The 24,964-nt window shown below is 40.9% G+C and overlaps 1 protein-coding gene across 3 annotated transcripts in view; it reads right to left on the bottom strand.

The window, feature by feature from the left end:
• Positions 1–24,964, bottom strand: part of LOC146857151 (uncharacterized) — a 70,227-nt gene that overhangs the window by 32,745 nt on the left and 12,518 nt on the right. Inside the window, exons 2-3 of one of the 3 annotated variants that reach the window (XM_085647628.1) lie at positions 6,488–6,627; positions 983–1,205 (exon numbers count right to left, since the gene is read on the bottom strand). In XM_085647628.1, the coding sequence (XP_085503754.1) occupies positions 983–1,149 (167 nt within the window). In that variant the 5' untranslated portion in view covers positions 1,150–1,205; positions 6,488–6,627. The remainder of the gene's footprint in view (positions 1–982; positions 1,206–6,487; positions 6,628–24,964) is intronic. The other 2 variants (XM_085647629.1, XM_085647630.1) reach the window with 2 other exon arrangements.

The raw sequence follows: 24,964 nt of genomic DNA, 5'->3' as shown, positions 1-24,964 counted from the left end.
TGTAAGGAGTGGAGATAAGAGGAAATAGGAGCTCTCAGCAGAAGCTTAAGAAGCAGGCCAGCAGCTGCATTTTGTACTACTTGTAGCTTGTTTACTAGGTACTGGGCCACATTATACTGCAATTGCATTATCTAATCTGGGTTTCATGGGTGCTAGAATAACTGGTTTCCTGGCTGGAAGGAAAAGGCGGTGCAGGAACGTTTTTGCAGTGTGTAGCAGCCCATGGCAAGTCCCAACCACGGCATTGAATTGTTGAAAAGACAACTGGTTTTCAAACTTCACTCCAAGATTTCTGACCACCTCAAGATTGCAGTCTTAGCAGGGGGACTCCGTCTGGCAAGGAAAGTCTGCCAGTCTAATGAAGAGTTGCAGCCGAAGCAGAGAACTTTGGTCTCATTTGCCTTACACTTCAACTGGTTAATCGCATCCATTGGAAGACAGCAGCTAGGCAAGGTTTTATAGAATCCGATGTTATATCTTCGACTTTACTAAATGAGAAGAGGAGCTGCGTGTCATCCCTATAGGAGATTACTTTGGCAACAAAGGATTAAACCAATGGAGCCAGCGGGGTCAGGTAGATGTTAAACAATGTGGGACTCTTGAGTTGAGCCCTGCGGTATCCCGACTGCAAGTTCTTTGGTCCCAGAAGAGAAGAGGGGAGTGCATACTTCCTGCCCTCTGTCCTCCAAAACTGACAGTGCAAGCCCATCGATTCCAATGCTCTGAAGGTGGGAAAGGAGCATAGAGTGAAGAACCGTTTCTAAGGCTGCTGACAGATTAATAAAATCAGCACAGTCTTACCTCCTACGTCATACAAATTTGATATTCTGAGACTCAGGGCAACATTTAACATTTATTGTTTTGGATACTAAATATTGTTTTCACACACAGTATACTAATTCAGTATATACAACAAAATGTGCAAGCAAATTTTAAATAAAGCCGAATCCTCATAGTCCCTGCTACATATCCGACAACTCACCCGGTGCAGCTGGTGGGTTCTGGTGACTGTTGTGGCTGAATTTCTTTAGACTGTGGGTCTTTCTTTTCATTCACATTACTTTCAGTTCTCTTTGAACGGTTCAGCTGGTCTTCATCCTTCTGCATAGTTTCCAATATCTGACCGCCACTTTCAGTACTGAGCTCCATTCTCACCAGCTCCCTCTGCAAGCATGACAACACCAAAATCTACTTCAGACACATCCCTTAAAAGTACAGAAAGCAGAATTAAACACTACTGTGTAAAAAAACATAAAAAAAAAACCCTTCTATGATGGGCCTCTAACCTGCGGACAGTAAGGTAAGATTCAGATCTGCTGCTACTGTGTAATACTAAATAGCAAATGATTTCTAGGAAAATATCTTAAGTGGGCACAGAACACAACAATATTGACTGAATTAAATAATCAAACAATAAAAAAACACAAAACAGAACATGTCAAATACTGTGTCTTTTTATCAAAAGTAGAAAAATATTTATTTGATGAAAAGTGCTGAAAATATCAATACATAATCGAAAAAGAATATTCCGCAGACATACTCGCACTCATAGTAATACCAAATAACACCCTGTATGCAGTGCTGCAAGTAGTTGAGCCAGTCAGAATGCAGGCTTTAATTACTAGTGATTGCATTCTAGGTTCAGTGGCAGGTGCATGAATCAGACAATCCACAAGACAGGGTTCATTTAGTGATCTTGATAAATTCGTAACTGAAACATCAGTAAGCAAATCATTAAATGAAGAGGATAAGCAATAAGCATAGAATACTAACATAGTAAATGTGGAATTAATCCTGCACGTATATATAACTGTCACTGAAAAACTACTTTATTGGAGTACTTTACTGTATTTGTTTTTTTACTTTTTCACTTCACCCTTTTCACACACTCATCACTGTGTCGTTCTTTAAACTTTTTATGTTGTATATACACTGAATGGCAAAATTCCACCTTTTCCAATAGTATAAGCTTCAAAGGATAGCTGAAAGCAAAATAAAATTAATTTCCCATATACTAAGATTGCATGGGCCCCCTTTTTAGGTCTAGTCTTTGAAATAACTAAAGCTGTCTAAGCAGACTATTGTTTAAAAAAAACCAAAATCATACATAATTGTCAGTGGGCTTTATCCATTGGTCTTTTTTTTTAGTTTAATATGCTTTATTGTAACATAAGAGACAATAGCAGAATATAAAACATAACTTGTAAGTAAGATAAAATAGGTAGACAAAATCACAATAGAAAGCATTTTTAAAATGTTTAGGGGAAAAAGAAAAAAGGGGGGAGGAAAGAAAAGGGAAAGGGAAAGTAGGGAGGACTAAATATATTCGTAGATACTAAATGATTATGATAACATTATGCTCCTAAAAGAATACATAATATAAGAAAAAATGAACTGATGAGTAAAAATACTATCTAAAAAAGTAGAAGAAGAGGAGGGAATTCAAGGGGGTTGGAAATTTTCTGAGCGACATATAGAAACTTTATGAAGATAAACTGTATTTATAGAACTTGCATTCAAATAATTAGTTAATGGCAACCAAAAGACATCTCTATTCACATGAGCATTACATTGGGAAGCATAAGCAACATTTAATCTGTGATATTGGCATACAGTATTCCACCATGACTTAAGTGAGAGTTTGGTCAAACATTTCCAGTTCATCGTAATTTGTTGAAATGCTAAAGACAACATAAGATCAAATAATCGTTTGCTGGGAGAAGGCAAGGAAATGGATTGTGAGAGACTACCTAGAAAAAGAAGGGTATTGGACATGGGAGTATGGATCTGAAAAATGGTAGATAAACGGGTCCAAATTTGGTTCCAAAAAGAAATTACAGGGGGATATGAGAATAGAAGATGTGAAAGATCTGCTGAAGGAGAATCACAGGACCAGCATTTCTTATTAGTAATGTGTGAAAAATTTGCTGTGGGAGTGAAATATAATCTGTGATATAAGTAGAATATGGATTGAGTGGTGGAAGCAGATCTAGAAATCTTTAACGATTTAGCCCATAACTTGTTCCATACCTCAATGCTCCATTGGGATCCAAAATCAGATTCCCAGGCTAGTTCAATCTTAGATTTATCACGATCAGGGTTTGTGGTAAAGAAAAATTTATAAATTAAGGAGGCTTTCGGAGTTGATGTTAAAATTTTTAGTAATAAGTCCTGTGTGATTGACGGATCTTCGGAGGGAAGGGAATAAAAAATACTAAGAAGTAATTCCATAAGGATGGAAAATTTATATAAAAAAGAATGAGGACATTTAAATGTATATTGAAAAACAGGAAAAGAATAAGGAGAAGTACCATCAAACAGATCTTTAACCCAGGTGATGCCTTTTGTCCTCCATGAGGACCAGTATAAAGGTCTATTATTAATAGTTATAAGATGATTATGCCACAGAGGAGAACACAAGAAAGTGTTTCTAGATATTATTTTTGGTTGAGTATGTCATTTTAACAGGGAACAAGTGCGCTTAAACAAAGGAAGGGATGTGAGAGCATTTTTAGCAGTAAAAGAAAGAACTTCCTTGGTGGAGAAAGGGGTAAGCAAACAACGCTCAATTTTAACCCATAAAGGAGTAAAAGGAGAGGATTCCGTGAGAAGCCAAAAGGAAGCTTGTTTTAAACTAAAAGCTTTGTGGTATAAACAAAAATCTGGAAAATTGACTCCACCTACAAATTTCGGTTTCCTAAGATGAGTTAAAGAAATTCTAGATTTTTTATTTTTCCATAGGAATTTAGAGAGGAGAGTCAATCTTTTTAAAGAAAGAAGCAGGGATATGTAGTGGAATCATAGAGAAATAGTATAATAGGATAGGAGTAATCATCATCTTAATGGAATCGAGTCTACCCCACCAGGAGAGAAAGAGAGGGTTCCAGGAAATTAAGAGTTTTGAGATACGGTCCAAAGCTACATCTAAGTTTATTTTCACTGAGTTGGTAATAGAATTCGAAAACCAAATGCCAAGATATTTAATTTTAGAACTGTTCCAATGAAAGCCCGTAGATTCAAACTGCTGCTTGAGACAACATTTGGTAAGAGGTAAAACTTCTGTTTTGTCGGAATTGATCTTATAACCTGATACCGCCGAGAATTCAGATATCTCCTGTAATAATGAGGGAATAGAGGAATTTGGATTGGAGATAAAAAGTAAAATATCATCAGCATAAGCCGATAATTTTAGATGATGAGCCCCATATGGAAAACCAAAGATAGAAGGATTTTGACGAATACGAGAAAGAAAGGGTTCAAGAGAGAGAACAAACAGAAGAGGAGATAATGGACATCCTTGTCTAACTCCACGATGAAGTGAGAAGCGTTGTGAGATTTGCCCATTAACGATAGTAGAAGCAAAGGGGGTAGAGTAAAGGAGAGAAATAAGGGAAATGAATTTAGTACCAAAACCATGCCAACGGAGAGATTTAAACAAAAAGGACCAATCTACTCTAGCAAATGCTTTTTCTGCATCAATGGAGATCACCGCTAGAGGGAAAGAGAAAGAGGGAGCTTTATTGAGAACATTGAAAAATAAACGTGAGTTGTCAGAGGTTAGCCTTCCTTTAACAAAACCACATTGCTCAGGACCAATTAAATGAGGAAGAAAAGATTCTAGTCGAAGAGCTAAAAGTTTAGCATAGATTTTATAGTCAACATTTATTAATGAGATGGGGGCGATAATTTTTGCAAAATTTGGGGTCTTTACCCTCTTTATAAATCAGACAAATTGAGGCTTCTAAAAAGGTACCATTTGCTGCCCCAGTGGAACAGAAATGTTGGAAGAGATTAAAAAGTTTTGGTAATAATAAGCTAGAAAAATGAAGATAGAATTCTACAGCCATCAGGACCAGGAGATTTATTTTTCTTTAGAGAATTCAAGGAGGAGGAGATTTCCTGTAATGTAAGATCTGTGTCTAAGGAGGTAAAATCAAGATCAGAAGATGGGGGAGGAGGAATGTTATGAAGGTATTCATCAATGAGTGAGTCTGATGGAGGTGACTCAGGGGTATATAGGACACTATAGAACTTAGTAAACTCGGCTGATATGTCCTGGTCTTTGAAAAGAAGTTTGCCATCGGATGAGTGAATGGATTCAATTAATGTCTTTTCTTTCCTACATTTCAAATAATTAGCAAGAAGAGAGCCAATTTTATTTCGACCTCCATAGTATCGAGCACTGCTACGAAGTAAAGTGAAGGAGGCATTATTAGTTGAGATTTTATTAAATTCCAGCTTAGCGCGTATAAGGTCCTGTAAGATAGATTCCGATGAAGAAGTATAGAACAAGTGTTCTAAGTGTTTAATGGAGGACAACAGGGCTTTATATTTGATGGAGGACTGTTTCTTTTTCTTAGAAACAAAGTCTATTATGAACCTAAGGGCTGATGCTTTAAAACTGTCCCATACCGTGACAGGAGATATAGAGGGATCTTCATTAATAGAAAAGAATTCTTCAGCAAAGGATATAAATGAGGAGGAGAAATTTGGATCTTGTAAAAGATAGTTATTGAATCTCCATCTAGATGCTTTAGGGCGGGGAGGGAGTAAATCAAAGTCAGCGATTACTGGAGCATGATCTGAAATTAGAATGGGCTCAATCGAGGAAGAAATGAGGTTTTGGGCCAAGGACTTCGAAAGAAAAATGTAATCAATCCAAGATAAGGAACCATGAGGAGGGGAAAAGAAGGAAAAATCTGATTGATCAGGATTACATAACCTTCAGGCATCTACTAGTTGAGTCTGTGAAATAGTATGGAGAAATTGTTTATGTGTTCTATGGGGAATAAAACGGACTTGGGATTTGCGATCAATAAAGGGATCCATAACTTGGTTGCAGTCACCACCTAATATAAAAAATTTGTCTTTATGTTGAAAAAACGTATCGGTGATGGCAGGCCAAAAAATGGGGTCAGGTTGAGTAGGGCCATAAATGTTGAACACAGTGAGAGGAAGATTATTAATTAATAATTTGACTAGAACCCACCTACCGTCGGAATCAGTATCTTGCATTAAAACAGAGCATTTCAATTTTTTATGACAAAGTATAACAACCCCGTTCTTTTTGGTATCAGTGGGAGAGAGCCATACTGAACCAACCCAATTACGCTTAAGTTTGAGAGTTTCAGCCCCAGATAAATGAGTTTCTTGGAGCAAAACTAAATCAGGTTTATATGAGGCTAGATGAGAGAGAATTCTCTGCCTCTTTATGGGATTATGAAACCCTTTTACATTCCATGTGATAACTCTGAATGGAAAAAATTAACATTGTGTAACAACAATATAAACAGTATAAATGGAAGGTTACAAACGAGCATAGGAGAGGAGAGAAGTATTGAATGAAGGAGAAATCAGACAGAAATAGGAAGGAAAAGAATATATTTAGTAAAAAACAGGAAAGAAAACAGGAGAAGAAGAGTGAAAAGGGAAAGGAAATGAAAGAAGAGACAGTACATATCCAAAAAGGATGACTGAAAAAACATACCTGAAGGGAACAAAAAAGATACAACGGGGCGGGAACGACACATAAAAAGACGAGACGCCTGAAATTGGGAAGGCCAGTCGCAACGGGATGAAGAAGAAAAAAGGCAACAAATTATATGAATTGAAAATTTATAGGCGAGCCTGTAGGAAAATAAGAGAAACAAGCAATTAACAATGGATGAATACAGAGGATATCTTATGACTGACAAACAAATGACGGAACATGAACCATATATGAGAGAATGGATAAACAAAATATGAGACCACAAATGAACGATGAAAAAAGAAATACTAAAGAGAATCAAGACACTGAAAAAGATATAAACAAGAAAAACAGCCAATGAATATGAAACAACCTATTAAGAATGACAGTCGAAACTTGTAAAGCCAGCAGAATTGACAGGAACAATCCTAAAACCAGACAAACACATCCGGAAAGCATAAAGAAGCTTGCAGGAATCCTGTAGAAAAAAAGGTTAAATAATCAACCATTTGGAGGGCTAGCAGTATCCATAACAGTAGTATTGTGGATATGAAGGAAGTTTTTAAGTTCCGCAGGATCTTGAAAGGACCAAATTTGGTTTTGATAAGTCACCTTGAAGATGCATGGGTGGAACAGACCATATCTGGCGCCAAGAACTCGAAGGGGCGCACGTAGATTTAAGAACTCTTTTCTCCTATTCGCTGTAGCATTGGAAACATCTTGAGAAAGAAACACCCTCTGCCCCAGCCAAGTAATTTGTCGTTTAGCTCTGCCAGCGGAGAGAACTGAGAGTAAATCTGTAAATTTCAAAAATAGGATGATGACTCCTCGAGGTTTCACTGAAGATGCAGAGACTGAAGGACGGGGACCAAGTCTATGTGCTCTTTGAATGCTGAGAGAAGTAGTAGAAGGCATATCCAATAATTTAGGAAGGAAGGAGGAAAAAAAAGAAACAGGGTCATCTCCTTCCAAAGCTTCCGGCAGACCATAAATGCGTAGATTATTTCTCCTATTCCTATTTTCTAAGTCCTCGGTATGTTGCTGGAGGCCGAGAACTGTTTTCTCCAAAGATGAGAGTCTCTGAGAGTTTCCCTTTACCTCCGAAAGCTGTGTTTCCATTGAAGACACTCTGTTCTCCATAATAGACCACTTTTCTTCAAGAGATTACATTTTATTATTAGTTTCCTCCACCAGTGGGCGCAACGCGCGTATCTCCTCCAAGAGCAATTCCATAGAAATAGGAGATGACGTTTTGTCACGAAAAGGAGGGTCCTGTTTCAAACGTTTTGATGAAGAGGTGGGTGGAGAGGATTTGTTAGAAACAGACTGGAAGGAGGAGTTGCGATTGGAAGATACTCCAGCCATTTGGTCTGCGTTGAGAGAAGAGTGTGGTGCCGAGGAAGCAGGGGAAATAGTATGAGTCTTGGGCACAAAAACAAATTTTGGTATGGGCAGTTTCTTCATATACCTTTCTCACAGGAAGTACCACATACGCTATTCAAACTTGTTGGCATTCGTAAGATATGGTCTTTCAGAAAAGCTATCGCCTCTGTAAACAGACAGGTGTTAAAAACTCATAGGAGTCAGGTGATGTGACTGAAATTATATAAGATACTGCCGCTCCAATTTATAATAAAAGGTTCCAATAATTTTCACATACAGGCACATCCATCAATGTTAAAACCGGTCGCAAACGGGCAGATTCTCAGAATCTGCCCCTTTGCGACCGGTATTTTTGCATTTGGGATGCATCATCCCAAATGCAAAAATCGCAATTTAAGGAATCTCTAAATTGCGATTCCTTAAATTGCGATTGCATTTAAGGAATCCCAAATTGAGATTCCTTAAATGCAATGCCTGAAAGTGAAAAAATTAGCGATTTCGCTAATAGGGGGAGCAAATTACCATGAAGTTTCATGTTGCGCACACACATGCCCTTAGAGCATGTGTGTGTGCAACATATGTGCACAGATCAATTTCAGGGGTGCAATAGGGTGTCATTTTGACACCCTTGCACCCTTGAAATTGCATGAGAAATTTGCGAGTACCTACTGGTACTCGCAAATTGCTCATGCAATCTCCTATTCATTCCTATGGGCCTGGAGGCCCATAGGAATGAGTGGGATGGCATTCCTTAATTGCGACTCGCAATTTGCGAGTCGCAATTAAGGAATTTGTAGGAATCACTATTTTTATAGCGATTCCTACATGCATAGGCTTTTGCAATTCCTTAATTGTGATTCCTTAAAAATCGCAATTAAGGAATCGCAAAAGTCTTTATTGATGCATTTGCCAGCACGTCTGTAGCAAAAATGAAGGTAAATGCTGAAAATTACTAGCAATACAAAATGGCCGCCCTTATACAAGACAAAAGTAAAACAGGTAAAAAGAATTCTGCATCATGTTGTAAAAGCTGAGAGAACCTCAATTTAAAAGAGACATTGTGCAGGTATAGAGGCCCACTGAAGAGTAGAAAATATATCCTGCAGGTAAAGGTTGAGATTCCTCAAGTACATTTTGTCTGTGTTCACCTAAAATGGCGGCCGATCTGAAGAGAAGTAGAATAATCACAGGAGTTATACCCATAGACCCAACTGAGATTGGGTAAATACTTGTAAATGCGACAATATCCCAGCAGGATATACTGAAATTATTTAAAAAGGTATGTACAAGACATTACAAGGAACAAAAGAGAGGAAACTCAAAGTTATTTTTTCAAAAGCGCCAATCGGCGTCATATATTTTGATAGATCAAAAGAGCACAACAGGGTATGAAATACTCTGGCAACCCTAGTGAAAAAGTGTACAAAGTGCTCGTGCTAGTGAAACAACGGCGCTAGTGACAACGTGAAAAAAAAAACACAACAGCCGGCGCATGAAGGCAATATATACAATACAGGGTCCATATAACAATGTCATCGATAGTAAGATTGGTAATTTTCTTTTTCAAATGAACCAGGTTTGTGTGCGCCAAGAACGTTTAGGCTGGTGGGTAATGGTCAACGGCGTTTCGATCCTGCCAATTTAAGGATCATCATCAGGACCTGGGTTGCTTAAATTGGGAGTGCTCTGTAAAGAAATAATTAACGAATCAGAGCAGCGGCCAGGAGACAAGAAAAGGGGAGAGTGTGGGCAAGACAATGCCAAGAGGGACGAGACGTGTAAAGGAAAGAGGGGGGGGGGGGGGGGAACGGGGAAAAGGGGAGAATGGGAGGCGGGACGGGAAAAAGGAAAGGAAAAGCAGGGAGAGGATAGAAGTGGAACAGGCAATGACTAGGAGCCTACCTTGTGCATGGGGAGAGGGCTAAGTGTTCAGCAATAGGTGAATATAAATGTGGGCACGGGGAGGATGTCTCCCTCGGAAAGCTGTGAAAAAGGGAAGGATAAGAGAATAGTTAGAATGAGGAGTGGAAGTAAAAATACAGAGGAAACGGAGGCGGCAAGGTTGGATGGACTCACCGAAGTAAAAAGGAACTTCGCGGGAAAAGCAACCAATGCAGGGGGAGGACCGGTATGCAGCCTAAGAAAGGGGGTAGAGAGGGGGGCAGAACGTTACCGGCTGTACAGTGGGGATATGACTGCGAACGATCAAATGACTATTAGAAGCTTACCCAAAGTGGAATGGACCCGCAGTCAAGGATCTGGTCGCGTAGTTAATTAGCGATCACCAGCAATTCAGGAGTAAATCCAGAGCGAGAGAGAGGACTAGAGGAGCCAACTACATGTGCACCAACTAGGTCGATTAGTGACAGTGAGACGAGCAACCATTTAGGCCTTTGTTAGAAGCCATTCCGATCGAAAGACTGGCTAGTTGAAAGAGCTAGTCTACAACCAAATTTCAAGACTATCCATCATTTATGTTAATTAGTTCCATTTAGAGTAATTCTATGCTATAGCTGATAGCTGATCTGTGCAGGTTGTCAATGCACTGTAGGAACCGAGCTGCTGCTCGTTTTTAACACTGCCTTGTTTCCGTCTTTTATTTTAATATTTTTATTTGTTATACCCTGTTTTTAACTTGCGCTTAGTGTACCTGGCCCCTACTTGCACTTAAATTGGGACACTCACCGCTGTTTGGCGGGTCCGCTTCCCGGCGCAGGTTCGTTTTCAGCGCCATCTTGGATAGGGATGGTTCAGCGTTAACGCTGATTGGCTGGTATCGCGCTCTAGTCGCCAGGAGGACGCTAGGCGGATACTTAAGAGAATCATGCATCCGCGCTGCGGATACGCGCTGCGGGGACGCCAGATTGACGCCGGAGTTACGCCAGAGTTCAGCCCGTCTGCGCCCGTCCGCGCTGAGGACGCGCTGCAGGACGGGCTGGACCCTGGGTCCCCCGACGTTCATTCTCCCCCTCTATTAGAGAATCTGTATGATACTCTTCTGTCTTTGAGACCTTGTGCACTTTGTTGCCATCACCGGCTTAGACCTGAAGTTCTGAGCTGGGCCCGTCTATGTCCCTCTTGCAACAGCTGTTTTACCAGTTCTACTCAATCTGGTACTCGTGCTACCCCTCCTCAGTCCACTAGCCACATTAGTCAACCCAAACAGGGTTTTTTGGTTAATGCTCGTTCCTTGATTAAACATGGGATCGAATTTCATGACTTCGTCAGTTTGAGGAATCCAGACTGGGTCTTCATCACTGAAACGTGGGCCTCTGAGTCCGCTGGTCATGATCTGCTTTTGGCTATACCTAAAGGATACACCTTTTTAAGATTAGACAGAGAACGTTGTAGAGGAGGTGGCATAGCCATTCTTTTTAAATCTACTCTCTCTTGCACAATAAAACCTGTTTCAGTTTCTACAGATCCTTTTGAAGCGCTTTATTTTTGTATTACGCACACTCCGATGAGTTCTTTTTCTGGCATATTACTCTATAGACCCCCTGGGTCTAGAGTCAACTTCTGCCCAGAGCTTTTTAGAATTTTAGAACCCTATTTTGGTAGGCCTTACTTTACCATTTTGGGCGACATCAATTTCCATTTAGAGGATTCTACATCAAAAGACACCTCCTCTCTTATTAATTCCTTGGAGGCATGTGATTTTGTCCAACTTGTTCTTCATCCGACTCACCTGGCGGGGCACACCCTTGACGGGATCTTTACCAACGATTCCAGACTGAAAGTTGGTTTGCCGGTACCAATTACATGGTCTGATCATTTAGCAGTCCCGCTGTCCCTAGACATTTCCGGTCCTGATGTCACGGCTGACACCGGTAAAAAACAATTCAAAAGGAGCTTCAAAAACTTTACTAAGGAGACACTTGCTCCTTTTATCCGTAACATCAGTATCTCAACGAAACAGAAGGTTGATGACTCGGCTCAGGATTTAACTGATGCCATTATCAAAGCTGCTGATGCACTAGCCCCTCCTTCCCTTAAACCTGCAGCTAGACAGAAGCCATCCGCCCCTTGGTTCTCTGCCGATCTGCGGTTGCTCAGACAAAAATGTAGACAGAAGGAACGTGGCTGGCGTAAATCCTGGGATTTAAAAGATAGAGAAGATTATAAGAGCCTATTACGGGAGTATAGAAAGCGAATCATTAAGGAAAAACAGGACTATTTTTCTAACTTAACCTGTTCGTTAACATCTTCTAGAGAGCTTTTTAAAATTGTAGACTCCCTCTGCTCCCTTCAGATTCCTGATCCAGTAGTTGCCTCCCAGGAGCTATGCGATGATATATCGAATTTTTTCTATACAAAGATAGACGATATTTACATAGCCCTAAAGACGCAGAGGAACTCACTCAGTCTGGAGGATTCCGTGCAAATCACACGATTAGAGGCCTGGAATGTAGATTCCTCTCAGTCCCTTGCGCACTTTCCGGCTCTTACGCTAGAAGATCTCAATAGTTTGCTGGATAAAACTAAATCCTCATCTCCCCTTGACCCACTGCCCCTCAAGGTGCTTAAAAACTGCAGAGAAATCATTCTCCCTCCGATGCTTGAGGTAATGAATGGAGCCTTGGAACAGGGCATTTTTCCATCACTTTGGAAGAGAGCCATCGTGAAGCCGCTTTTGAAAAAGACCACCCTGGACCCTGGAGTGCTGAAAAATTTTAGACCCATCTCTCTGCTGCCTGCCCCTGCTAAGATGTTGGAGACCCACTTGAACTTCCATCTTTCGAACTTCCTCGACGCTTCTGGCTTCTTGGACGGGTCCCAACACGGCTTTAGAAAGCTACATAGCACGGAGTCTGCATTGACAAAAGTCATGGATAACATCCGCAGAAAAGTAGATTTGGGTCTTACTTCTGTATTGGTGCTGCTTGATCTTTCAGCAGCTTTCGACACCCTGTCTCCCCTGACTTTAACATCTAGGTTAAGGGAGGCAGGGGTAGTCGGATCAGCGCTCAGTCTCATTAGCTCCTTTTTACAACACCGAGAGCAACGTGTCATGCTAGGTGAATACCTCTCCCCTGTCAAGTCGTTGCAATGTGGGGTGCCACAAGGGTCGGCATTGAGTCCGACCCTGTTTAACATCTATGTGGCCCCCCTTGCAAGACTTGTAAGATCTCAGGGGATGGAGGTAGTGTCGTATGCGGACGACACGCAGATTATGGTATCCCTAACCCACTCTGTCAGTAAAACTGCCTCTAACTTTAGGGCCTGTATGCAACTTGTTGCAGATTGGATGGTTTCCAACTCCCTAAAGTTGAATGGGGACAAGACAGAGGTCCTGGTCTTTGGCAAGGACCAGGATATATGGTCAGATGATTGGTGGCCCCCCTCTTTAGGCAGCTGCCCTATACCTACCAAATCTGCTAGAAACCTAGGTGTCATCTTCGACACACAGCTCTCCATGGAGCTACAGGTGAATAGAACGGTGGCGACCTGCTGGGGGGTCATTAAGACCCTAAAAAGGATTGTGAACTATCTGTCCCCACAGGCGCGGAAACAGGTGGTGATTGCCCTTGTTGGCTCAAGGCTTGATTACTGTAACTCCGTGTACGCCGGGGCTAACAAGGGCCTGCTCCAGCGTCTACAGGTCATACAGAACGCTGCAGCGCGGTTCGCCCTTGCCTTGCCCTGGTTGTCATCAATGACCGTAGCGAGGAAGAACCTCCATTGGCTCCCCATTCCGTCAAGGATCACTTTTAAACTTCTTTGCCTTACATTTAAGGCTCTAACTGCAGGCTCAGCTGATGCTCTTGGTTCATTACTTACCAGATATGTTCCAAGTAGACACTTACGCTCCAGTGAACAATACCAACTGGTAATCCCTAGAGCCAAGAAGGCTAGATGGGGCTCTAAAGCCTTTTCCATATTAGCACCTCTTATGTGGAATTCACTCCCCCTTGAAATCAAGCGACTTCCTTCCCTTGACCTCTTTAGGAAGTCCTTGAAAACATGGCTCTTCGTTAAGGCATACCAGTAGGCTCTGTTTCTGTCTGCTATCAGCTACACATTTGGTTTAGGCGCCTTGACGCCCACTGGGCATAGCTGCGCATTACAAATAATATTTCATTTCATTTCATTTCATTGCTAATTTCTCTTCTGTGGGTATCTGCCATGATCCACCTCTCTTTGACAAACATTAGTAGGAATGTAATGGGGTCTTATTTGGGGTTGCAATGAAATTTCCCTTTTTTAGTTCTAGCTAGTGTGAACTTTGGGTATTGTCACAGAAATATTAAAAAGCAGTAAGTAGAGAAGGGATTTGGATTTGCACCTTTTTTAGGTCTCGCCTGACCCAGCGCATGCGCTGGTCTGGCAAGACTTATTGAGAGGGCTCCAAAAAGTGCTACCAGGCCAGCCTGGAGCTACAGTGCATGTGCGCGGGCGCGCGCGCGCCGCTCTTTACCGCGATCACTTTCACTTTTGCGGCCGCACGGCCGCTTGGCATAGCCAATAGGCCTCGCTTTTGGGACCTTATAAGTATTTAGTTATGCAACTGTTGCATGGCTAAACACTTATAAGGTCCCAAAGGCGAGACCTATTGGCTATGCCAATGTTTGTTTATCTTTTGTATTCGATTGGGCAGCAGTTATGTTAGCCCGTCAATGAAACCGTTTCATTGCTCATAACTAACAGAGGAATTGTTAATGCTGACCCATGCCAAATACAGCAGAAGAGGCTCTGCTGGTGTAACCGTGAGGCAAATAGAGCCCCAGCTCTCACCTACGCTCTCAACTGCGCAGCCTGGCCCTCTGACCGGATCCTTGCCCCCGCTGCTGCTCTGTCTGCTGGTTACTACTGCTCTTGCCTGCTTTTCTGTTTGATCCTCCTGTGGGGCATCTTCTTGACTCTATGGCCTCTTAACACTCCTCTCTCCATCTACTTTTACGTTCATCCTCTCACCTTTTGTCATTACTTTGTCCTCTGTTAGGTCCTATGCCTCTTTTGGCCCATTTGACTCTTTTTCTCGAATCGTCCCTACTTCATTCCACCCTGAACCTTTTTACCCCATTTGACTCCACTTCTATTCGTTTTCGCCACTTTTAATTTATCTCCATTCCACGCTCCTCTCAGTCTCCTCTTTTACACCGTTCCACCCTGTAACCCTTTTGCTGCTCCCACCGCCTTCTCTGTCCTTCCCCTGCAAGCCCATCTGCACTCATCCAACTGCACGCCCCCACACAGCTACACCACAGCCGTGCCCGACCTGCTCAACCCAGGACCCTGCCACAACTGCTGCTGGCGCCGCACCACATTCCACGGCAGGCCCTTTCGTCTGCACTCACTGCCACTTCACCTGCCGCACAAACCTGCACTCACCACCCACACACACACAAACCACACCACACACAGCACCACAACTTACATGCATGCTCCTTAACACACGCTCGCTCAGTATACACATCACCAAAATATGGGACCTCATCGACACTTAGGGACCAGCCCTCCTCTTCCTCACCTAAACCTGGTTTAACAGCATCGGTTCCAGACATCACCACAGCCATACCGAAGGGATACAGGATTGCACACCAGTTCCAACTCCACAGACCCGGCGGAGAACTGGCGATGACCTACAAGAAAGGGATCAAGTGCACCACACTCATGGACCCGACACCACCTTCATGGAACACATGCTCTTCAAGCTGCAGACAGGGAAAAAAAACAAAATCAATGGAACTCCTGCAGACAGACTCCTCGGACCAATGTAAGTAACCTAATCACCAACCTCATTGCCCCCCTCGCCAGCAGTTCCAAAGACCGAATTCTCCTGGAAGAGTCCAACTTATTTTTTTTTCCCATTTTTTTTTAAGCTGTAAGGAAGGACCCAGGATGAATTCCATCCTGATATTCAAATGTGGATCAAGCACATTGATGGTCTAGTTATCCTATGGAACGTCAAAGAACGATTTGTAGTACATATTGAAATTTTGAATAACAGTTCCTGGGGTTTGACGTTTACTGAGTCAATAGCTGCTCTACAGCATACAATATCTCAACTTACACATCAGCATCTGCATAATTCATGGAATACATCCTTCTATAGGAACTTAACGACTTCTAATTCGGTCTACTTGGCACGAACTTGCCATCCACAATGCAGGCAAGTTTATAGTTTATAAGCACTAAAATAAACTTTTGTTCCAATGACGAGTATATCCTTGTATTTGAGGAAATATTTGTTAGATTGAAAAGTCGATTTAAGGAACATATAGTAGAAAGGGGCAAACCTAATTTTAGAAATCGGGAAAATCTTTTACGTAATAAGAATAAAGATGCTTCCATTAGGGACCAAACAAAATAGGTTTTCTGACCAAATAGTCAAAATAATTGATGTGTGTTATTTAGGGGTCTTAAACTCAAGTATCATTCGACCACAAAGGCCAGTAAATCATATTTCTGGCAGAGTATATTAGTGAGGACAGGACTGAAGGTATGTTTAGTCCTAATAAATCTAAAAGATCATAACTATACAACAAAGGATTTTATTATTTTGAAGATTGCAATATATGTAATTTTGCTATACGTAGATGCAAGTTAATAACATAATTTGATGTCGGATATTTCATTAATTGAAAGAGTCCACATGTTGTTTATAGGTTGTTGTTTACATGTTATAGTGTCATTCTGGACTTCAATGTGTGGATAGCATTAAACACCAATTAAGATATCAGGTCATTAACAACATTGGCATTATCAGGTGGAATGATGATCGATATGCAGTAGCTGCACACCTTTAGGAAACCATTGATAGTGTTCATTGTTGAATTTGTTTGAATTGGAAACAGCTGTCAAACATTATAATATGGGGGTCAATTTTACACCCAAAAGGGCTAAATGAAGATGAAGGATTTTTCTGTCTAGAATAAGTAAATATGCTGGTAATAATGTGTGCTGTACTCTGAGTTTATTTGTGTATTTATTTTTTATTTACCAGTTTATCTGCAAATAACCTGGTGATGTGATACATTCAGTAGTAACTGGTTTGAAATTGTCTTTGTCATGATCTGTGGCTCCACTTGCAGCACTTGGCAAACGCATGAATGTCACATTTCAAACTTGCTCGCACCCATGGATTTCAAAGGAAGAAAAGACTGAAGGAGGTCACAAAATGTCACAGGTGCCTGGCATAACACTATACACACAGGGGACTCAATATGTGTCAGTGTCTGAATGCAAAACTACTATTCCCATGATTCCATGGAAGGTTCACGTTGTCTGTCATGTCGCTGCAGCCTGGACCTTGATTCCAGTTCTTGCAGATACCTTACAGTTTACTTTTCCTCTTTTAGTCAGAGAAGTATTCAAGAATATATTGCCATATTTGGAAAACAAACTTTGATAAAAAAAGTATAAAAGCTGAACTTTCTAGAAGTAGTAGATAACTATATATTTTGTTGCACATTACAGGAACTGAAACACGAACCAACAGAAGGGATTTTTCTTTTTACATAAAGGCCTCTGAATATTCAAGATGTACATAACGCATATATAATAGTGGTGATGTTTGTGGAAGGAATTGATTGGTATTCAAAGTGAGATATATAGTACCAATGAATGGTCATTACATTTCAGTTAGCTACAGGCTATCTCATTATAGAGAGAGAGAGTTTATGCTCAAGGTGGTATAGCGTTCATTACAAAGGTTTAATTTACGCTACAGTGTTACAGAGCTACCAGTATCTGCTTTAATACAGAGGGTTTGGAAACAAGAAATACTCTCAATGTATTCTAGTTCTGTAGAAAAGGATAGGTAATTCACTGTATTGATTAGATGCTAAGTGCTTGTCTTGTCTTTAGATATTCACTGGGACTCAAAGACGCTAATGCCCAGCGCAGTAACAGGTCAAACTGACAATACCTACAGGCTGTTTTCTCTCTCATCCCATTCTTCTTTGCCCATGTCTGAGGTTGATCTACATATTGCAACTATGTGGGGTTTACTGTGGATGCGGTGAAAGGCAAAATTCTAGATCAGTGCAGTTGGGTCCCCACCCCAAGAATAGTGCTTTCAAACAGTTTCGTAACAAAGTGTTGATGATGTTTGGGATGAACATTACGTATTAAACCTCGTCAGCTCAAGGTAAATGAATCTATTGATGAGATGAACATATCAGTTTAGTTGTAACATGCATGTGATTTATTTAACCGTACCAACGAGGCCCGCAGGTGCCTCCTAAATATTTGGGAACCTATGGATCTTACCTCTCACACCACACAATGGGCGACGCTGGCACGAATGTTCGCGAAAAGGAATACTGCACAGAACTGGGGGGCCCGTCAGCCACCTACACCGGGAAAGTGGGAGGATGACCTAGATTGGTGTATGTTTCGGGAGAAGTCGGTCTATGTGGCAAGAGGATGCCCTGGGAAATGGAATAGAGTGTGGGGGGCATGGAACAACTTATAGGGGTGATATCTGTACTCCTCTGATTCCTTTGCATGACTCTGAGACTCTTGTGATCCCTTGAGTTGTCTTGAACTGTAAAATGCTATTTGACTTACTGTGTTCCAGTTCGAGAATTCAGAGTTGGTAATGCCCTAGCTTGTGTAATATAATGGTGAATTTGTCGATGCTGGTCAATAAAAAGAGTTATAAAAAAATAAAAAATAAACCGTACCAACATTTTTACTATCAAATCACAACAAGGAGAGCTATACCATACTTTGTAATAATAAACTACACTTTGGGCAGGGTTCAGCTTTACTCCACGGCTTTTGCACTTTGGCACCTGTACTATGATGTGAAGCCCTGAAGAATTGCAACATGCACCTTTCTTATGTTTGCAGGCAGAAATGATCTGATTGCTATACACCAGAGTCCTCCTCGAAACAGTGGCCTCAAAACAGCACACTAACAAGGGCAGTGTGCCGAACATGTAGTGGCGATAAGAAGTAAACTGCAGAGTGAAAGCGGGCCCACCTCTTGCCGGTAACAACACTGGATAAGTCCAAGTAAACAATAACCGGTGTGACCCCAATAACAGGGATGAGGGACTCCCCTGATGCCAACACGCTAAAGAAACAATCACAAACAAAATCAAATGTGGATGTGTTGAGACAAATATAATACTTGCCTTGTAGTAGCCACACAGCAAAAGGCATTATAAACCCCTCTGGGATAGCAGGCAACACAAAAATAATTGGAAATGCACAATCCTACAAAGTAGATCTTTGTAAAAAAAAAAACTGTCACTCCTGGTTTCATATAAATAGCAGGGTGGCCTACCGAAAGTAAGTGCAACAGACTCATCTCATTTTCTGGGGTACTGTCAAAACCTCGGGTCAGGCATGTGCATCGCTGTACAGATGTGGCCCAATCCTTGCCATAAGAGTGGTCCCTCTCTCTACAGTTAGCTCAGCCACACATTCCCATTGTGGAGATTTGTGGAGGGCCCTTTGATATCTTCGACTCGGAAAAGCAATGCCATTATTCCTTGTGGTCTCAGAGAGAACTAAAACATAACTGCAATAACTACAAGGCCAAAATAACATTGCTCCCAAAACATAATTGTTTAGGTTATTTAAGCAGCAGATGGATTATTATAAAAGCGAAGACGACAGTAGCACGTTGGAGTAATGTGCTTGTGCTGCCCAACTACCTCGACTAGTGCAGTCTCTGCCCAAAACTGTGGACAACTTTTTGTGCAATCTTAACATCCCAGAAGCCATCTTGGAAATGCAGCTATTTTGACTACGACTCTGGGTTTCTCAATACTCTGCATCCAGAAGCCTTGAAGAGGTGAGGTGCTGCGCAGAAGCCTCTCCATCGTGAGTCAAGCAGAAAATCCATGAGTCAAGGGGACGCTTCTTAACAATCCACCCCACAACTAAGTAGTCTACAAACTTTGATTTGAACTAGAATAGTTTTGTTTTCCATTCCAGTAAGGGATTGTTTGTTGTTTACTGATTACAAGTCCAAGGGGTGGATGAGAAACATCTTGCAAGACCTAAAGACCATTTTAGAAAACTCTCGAGCGTGCTTATTTTACAAAAGAGTTTGCTAAGAACCTGTTTTGAAGGACTGAGAGTTTTCGTAATGTTTGGTTTCTTGAACAGTAAGTCTTAAGAACTGTTGAAACGAATTGTGAATTACTTAATTTTGATATTGGACATGCATATGTAAATATAACATGGCTAGATACTTAGACAGATCATAAAAAGTAGAAGAGAGAAAGTGTGAAAACTGATTAGTGTACCCCTATATATGTCTCAAGATCTTTGCTATTCACATGGTAATACCAATCTGAGAATTTGGACAGGGCTCTAGTTTATCTCATCAGGTTTGGAGTTTCAAAAACAGTACAATAATTTCCAAAGGTGCAAGACACCAAAAGGAAAGGTAAGATTCTCCACTTAACAGTATCTGATGATTATTATAATCAAACTCTAAATGGGTCAAGACAGCTAATGATGTAAAGTACATACATTGTTCAGATATAATGCCAAATCTTAAAAAGGAACTCAAAGAAGAGTTGGTAAGATTTTAAAGTGAAGCTGAAATCCGGGTGGAGACAAGTCCCAATCGCAGTATGTTAAGATCTAATGGGGTTTGGGTAAATTCTGGAAATATGTATAAAAAGAAATAGAGGTTAAAAGGAGTCCTTACCTTTTTATCTTTCTTTTATTCATTTCAACAAGTGAACTGGATAAAGTGTTTCCTTTATTATTTTAGAGTTGTTTTAGTTTATTTGTTCCCATCTCCCCTCCCAGTTTGGTAACTCTGTCTGTGATTCGAAGTATAGTGTAGAGTGGAAGATTCAGGGAAGCAGTCTTGCTGTAACACTATCCATACATTAGGGGTCCCAGAGAAGGCAGAGGGGCCTAGTACGGAAATCTTCCTGGAGGAGTGGTTAAGCACAATCTTGGTTTCTCACTATCCAAAGTCTTCCAAGTGGAGCCAGCTCCTCCAGTGGCACCTGGTGTCTCACTCAGGCCAATCAAAGCACATCTGCTAAACTATAGAGTCCTGCAGAAAGCTAGATAGCATGGCCCACAGACTCCTGAAAACAATAAAATTAATCTATCCAGACTACTAATCCAGCTGTACAAGAAAAAAGCATCTCCTTTCTAGAGATTAAATGGAAGGTGTGCAAACAGGTCTGAAATATATGCTGTTTCCAGCTAAACTAAATGTATTTGAAAATGACTCAAAGCACTTTTTACGTCTAAGGTCAAGAAGCCTGTAGAGATATTTGAGGCATAGCCTTATCTGAGCCTTTGGCATCAACTGAACAGTGGCCCATGGCAATACAGAAGATGTAACAAAAGCCACCAGTCCGGCACTGGCCAACAGAAGATTAGACTGTGGCAGCAAGATTGAAACTTGTTGGGGCATGTCAAACTGACAAGACCCAGAGACGATGGCAGGGAACCATCATCTGAATCAGACACTCTGTCAGACGTCTCCCAAGATGACACCAGATCCTGTGGCTGCTGAACAAAAGAGTGATGAAATGCACAACTCTCAGAGCTCTTCCTTTTGAACATATTAAATGTGAATGTGCTCCATTGAACTGGAGCAGATAGCGCTCCATTATTACCCTCCTGAATACGTGTTGTGCTAATGCTTAGTATAACGTAAGTGCTGGCAGCACACCATTCTGTCCACTTCCCTGTTGCGAACTAAGAAATGCAAGTAAAACAAAATACTTAATTCAAGGTTTATTGGGATGGAGCACTTTCACACCCATTGAAGACTAGCAGACACACACTACCAGCAGCGACCTCAACCACTGACAGACAAGAAGTAATTTACAGCATTGTCTTAGACTCGCAGTTACATTGTCTGAAGATCTCACAGCTCGAACTATCAGCAACACCAATAGGTCTGGCTGATAACAAACTCATCACAATTCAGTCCGTGTGTAAGGTATTGTGAGCAAGTGAGTGAGCAAATGCAAGAATAATTTAATGGGTGGATGTATATATGTATTAGTATAAGGATGAGCACTAAGTACATCCATGTTGACTGAGTGAACGTACAGATGAGTGGGTGACTGCATAGATGGCAGTATTCAGGCTCTTTTAGTTATAAGCAAGAGCTAATGGTTTGGACAATGCCTGTTAGTTATAGAGAGGTATGTGGTGAAGAGAAACCGGTGTTTGTTATTAGGTGTTGAGGGAATACCAAGTTGTTCTGTTTTGTGATCAAATGAGATGTTTGTTGGGTTGCTCCAGAAAAGGAAAAGATAGTTGTATAATGTTTTATTCAAGTATGGAAAGAAATGCCCAGGGTTTTATTCTCTGGTAAGAAAAAGAACATTCACTGTTCGCTGCGAAGGGAAGGCATTATAGGGCTTTGCCCTAGCACTGGAAATTGCTTGCCTCTGGTTGGATATTATTCAAACCACGTTGTGTTCTACTGGAAAAACTGTATGAAAAAGGGAAGCAGAGAGAATTGGGGAAGAACCCTCAAATGACTGTGAAATGTTTGCTGAATGTTGAAGTAATCTTTACCATGAGCAGTACATCTGCAGTAGGTTGTGTGTGCCGTTGACCACCAATCTACAGTATACAAAAAGTGATGGATAGAATGCTTGAAATAATCTAAGCCTTTGGTAAATACTCGGGCCACATCCCAATTCATCATTATTTTGCAACCATGCCACCTCAGTTTAGATGCAGCTATATGCAAATCAGCCTTGGCTCTGCTCCAATGAGAACAGTCCAGGCCGAACTGCCAAGCCGGGTCCTCCCTGAACCAGAACACAAGCAACCCAGGACCGGTTTTGCCCATGTTATGGGCTTATTAGCCAGGTATAGCTTTAAATTGCTGTTGCTACTCTGAGAATAACTGCGGCCCCAGAAAAGGTGTGTGGCATGCTTACCTCAGGTCTCCTCAAAGAAATGAGTCTCAATGTGGTCTGGTTTGTCCTCTGTGTCTATCAATCCTGTACCTAGTAATAGTCTGGTGGAGGACTCCAGATAAGTGAGACAGGAGAAGCGGGAGGACAAATCACATGGTGTGTGTTCAGACATGTTCGGAGTCTGCACTGGGATAGCTAGAAACTGTTTGACGTGTTTGTACTACGTGGAAACCCTGTTGCAGCCAATATGGTATAGGGGCCTGTGTGTCAATTAACAAATGGACTACCTCAATACCTTGACGATGTCAGCAAGGTATTGTGTTAGATCGATAGCGATCTGAGTTTTGTGCTACAGTTTGATTTTATAATATGAAGAGAGATTTTTCAAGTCTATGGGTTCATGGATATTGTTTGGTACATAAAATGCCCAATACAATGTATTTAATGTAGCAGACCCATGTTAGGTTGGGCAGTTAAGTTTTGCTGCATTTATACTTTCCCAAGATATAGCAGCAAGAATGCATATCTGGCATATGAAGATATATAGGGTGAGAGTGAGTTGTTTAAAGAGGTGGATAAGAGTAGTACTGAATGTATCATCAATCTATGTACCATACCAATCAGTTCATCGGTAAGCGCAGTGAGATATATAATACATAGAAGAGGCTCATTTATATTGTCTGTACACAATAAAATAAATTATCTTGTTTGTATGAAAAAGGTTTGAAATGGTTCTTGCACCCTAATAATAAAGCGATGTTGCCATACAGTTAGTGACAGTAGAAGTAGTCAGTAACTACAAAAGATTTTGATTTTTTTCAAGATTTTTCTTTTTTTAAAAAAGATATCGAACTTCTCTGCATATGTGTGAACACGGTCTGTGGAGGTAAGTAAGGACAACATTCATAACACCGTTCATTTGAATCATTATAAGATGGGCATTACAGTTTTTGCATATATTAATGGCTTTTGAGTATATGCACATACAATGGCACTAAACATTGTGCAGTCAGTGATACAGAATGGTATTATGTTAAATTGCATTTGACAAGCGTTCCTTTGATTTGTTCTTATCCATATTCATGTCAGTTTTGGATTTGCAGGTGGACCACCTAGGACAGTGGTTCGTAACCTTTTGATTTCTGTGGACCCACAATGAAGCTTTACTGGAATCCAGGGACCCCCACTGAGTCCTTATTGGAAATCTGAGACCCCCGGCCTAGGCAATTTTTAGGATTTGAACCTCAAACCAATACACAAAAAACAAGTATACACCAAACAAAATTATCAAACATTAAAATATATTGTATAATTCTCAAATCAAATATAGAAAAAGGTTTTACATTTCCAATGTTGCTTCTTTATTTACATATACTTTATTAATTTAATTTTATTAATTTTAGTATTATTTAATTTTGTAAAGCAGCCACGGACACAGAGTAAGCCTCGCGGCTCACCAGGGGTCCTCGGACCATGGGCTTAAGAACCACTGATGTAGGATATTGTTGATCCTGCTGACATGATATTAGTCAAAGAGTGTTCCACTGGGTGGCATCCCACATTAAATAAAAAAATCGAACTTGGAGCGTGTGCTAAGCTTGTGTAGGTATTTTTTTTGTCCTACTTATGAATTGGGAGAAGACTACGGACTGAAGGACATACTGCTGTTATATACCATTTAGTATTGAACTGTGATAGATTTACTGCAGAAGTAATGCATTTCAGCATCTATGTTTAGTCCATTCTGGACACTGCTTATTCAAACAATCTATTCACTCTCTTTAATCAAGGACCAGGTCTCTGTAACTGCCTGCTGGTTGTTGTTCTAATAGGGTAAATCACCAAGAACATAAAGGTGGGGTTGTTTTTTGGGACTTGGAAGTAGTGTTCTGACAACAGGGCTTGTTTTATGTAAATTGCAGTGCTGTTCCTGACTCTGTTGTTTCAGAGCGCAAACTGTGCTATTTAAGAAACAGGTTGCTGGGGCAGGAGATGATTTAAAACACACGTGGTTGTTCAGTCTAGCCTTCTTTTTTAAAGTAACTCTTCTCTTTGTAGACTGCAAAAGTAATTTTTCTGTGTACTGAACTTGTAAATTAGGTAATTGTGACATATATTTGGGAATCCAAGGTCTCGCAAAACACCTCGGTCCAGATGCCCTTTGGTCACAAACCTTTGCTCTGCAAAGTTTCTCTCTTAAGTTCCTTGCTCTTCTGCATCCCATTAATGGTCTTTCATGGACTGTTGTTTTAGTTTAGAGTTATCTACATATTCTGGTGTGTTTTGATGAGAT

Source organism: Triturus cristatus, chromosome 3_2 (genome assembly GCF_964204655.1).
Source record: "Triturus cristatus chromosome 3_2, aTriCri1.1, whole genome shotgun sequence".
Taxonomy (NCBI): domain Eukaryota; kingdom Metazoa; phylum Chordata; class Amphibia; order Caudata; family Salamandridae; genus Triturus; species Triturus cristatus.
This window is presented reverse-complemented; position numbering and strand designations above follow the sequence as displayed.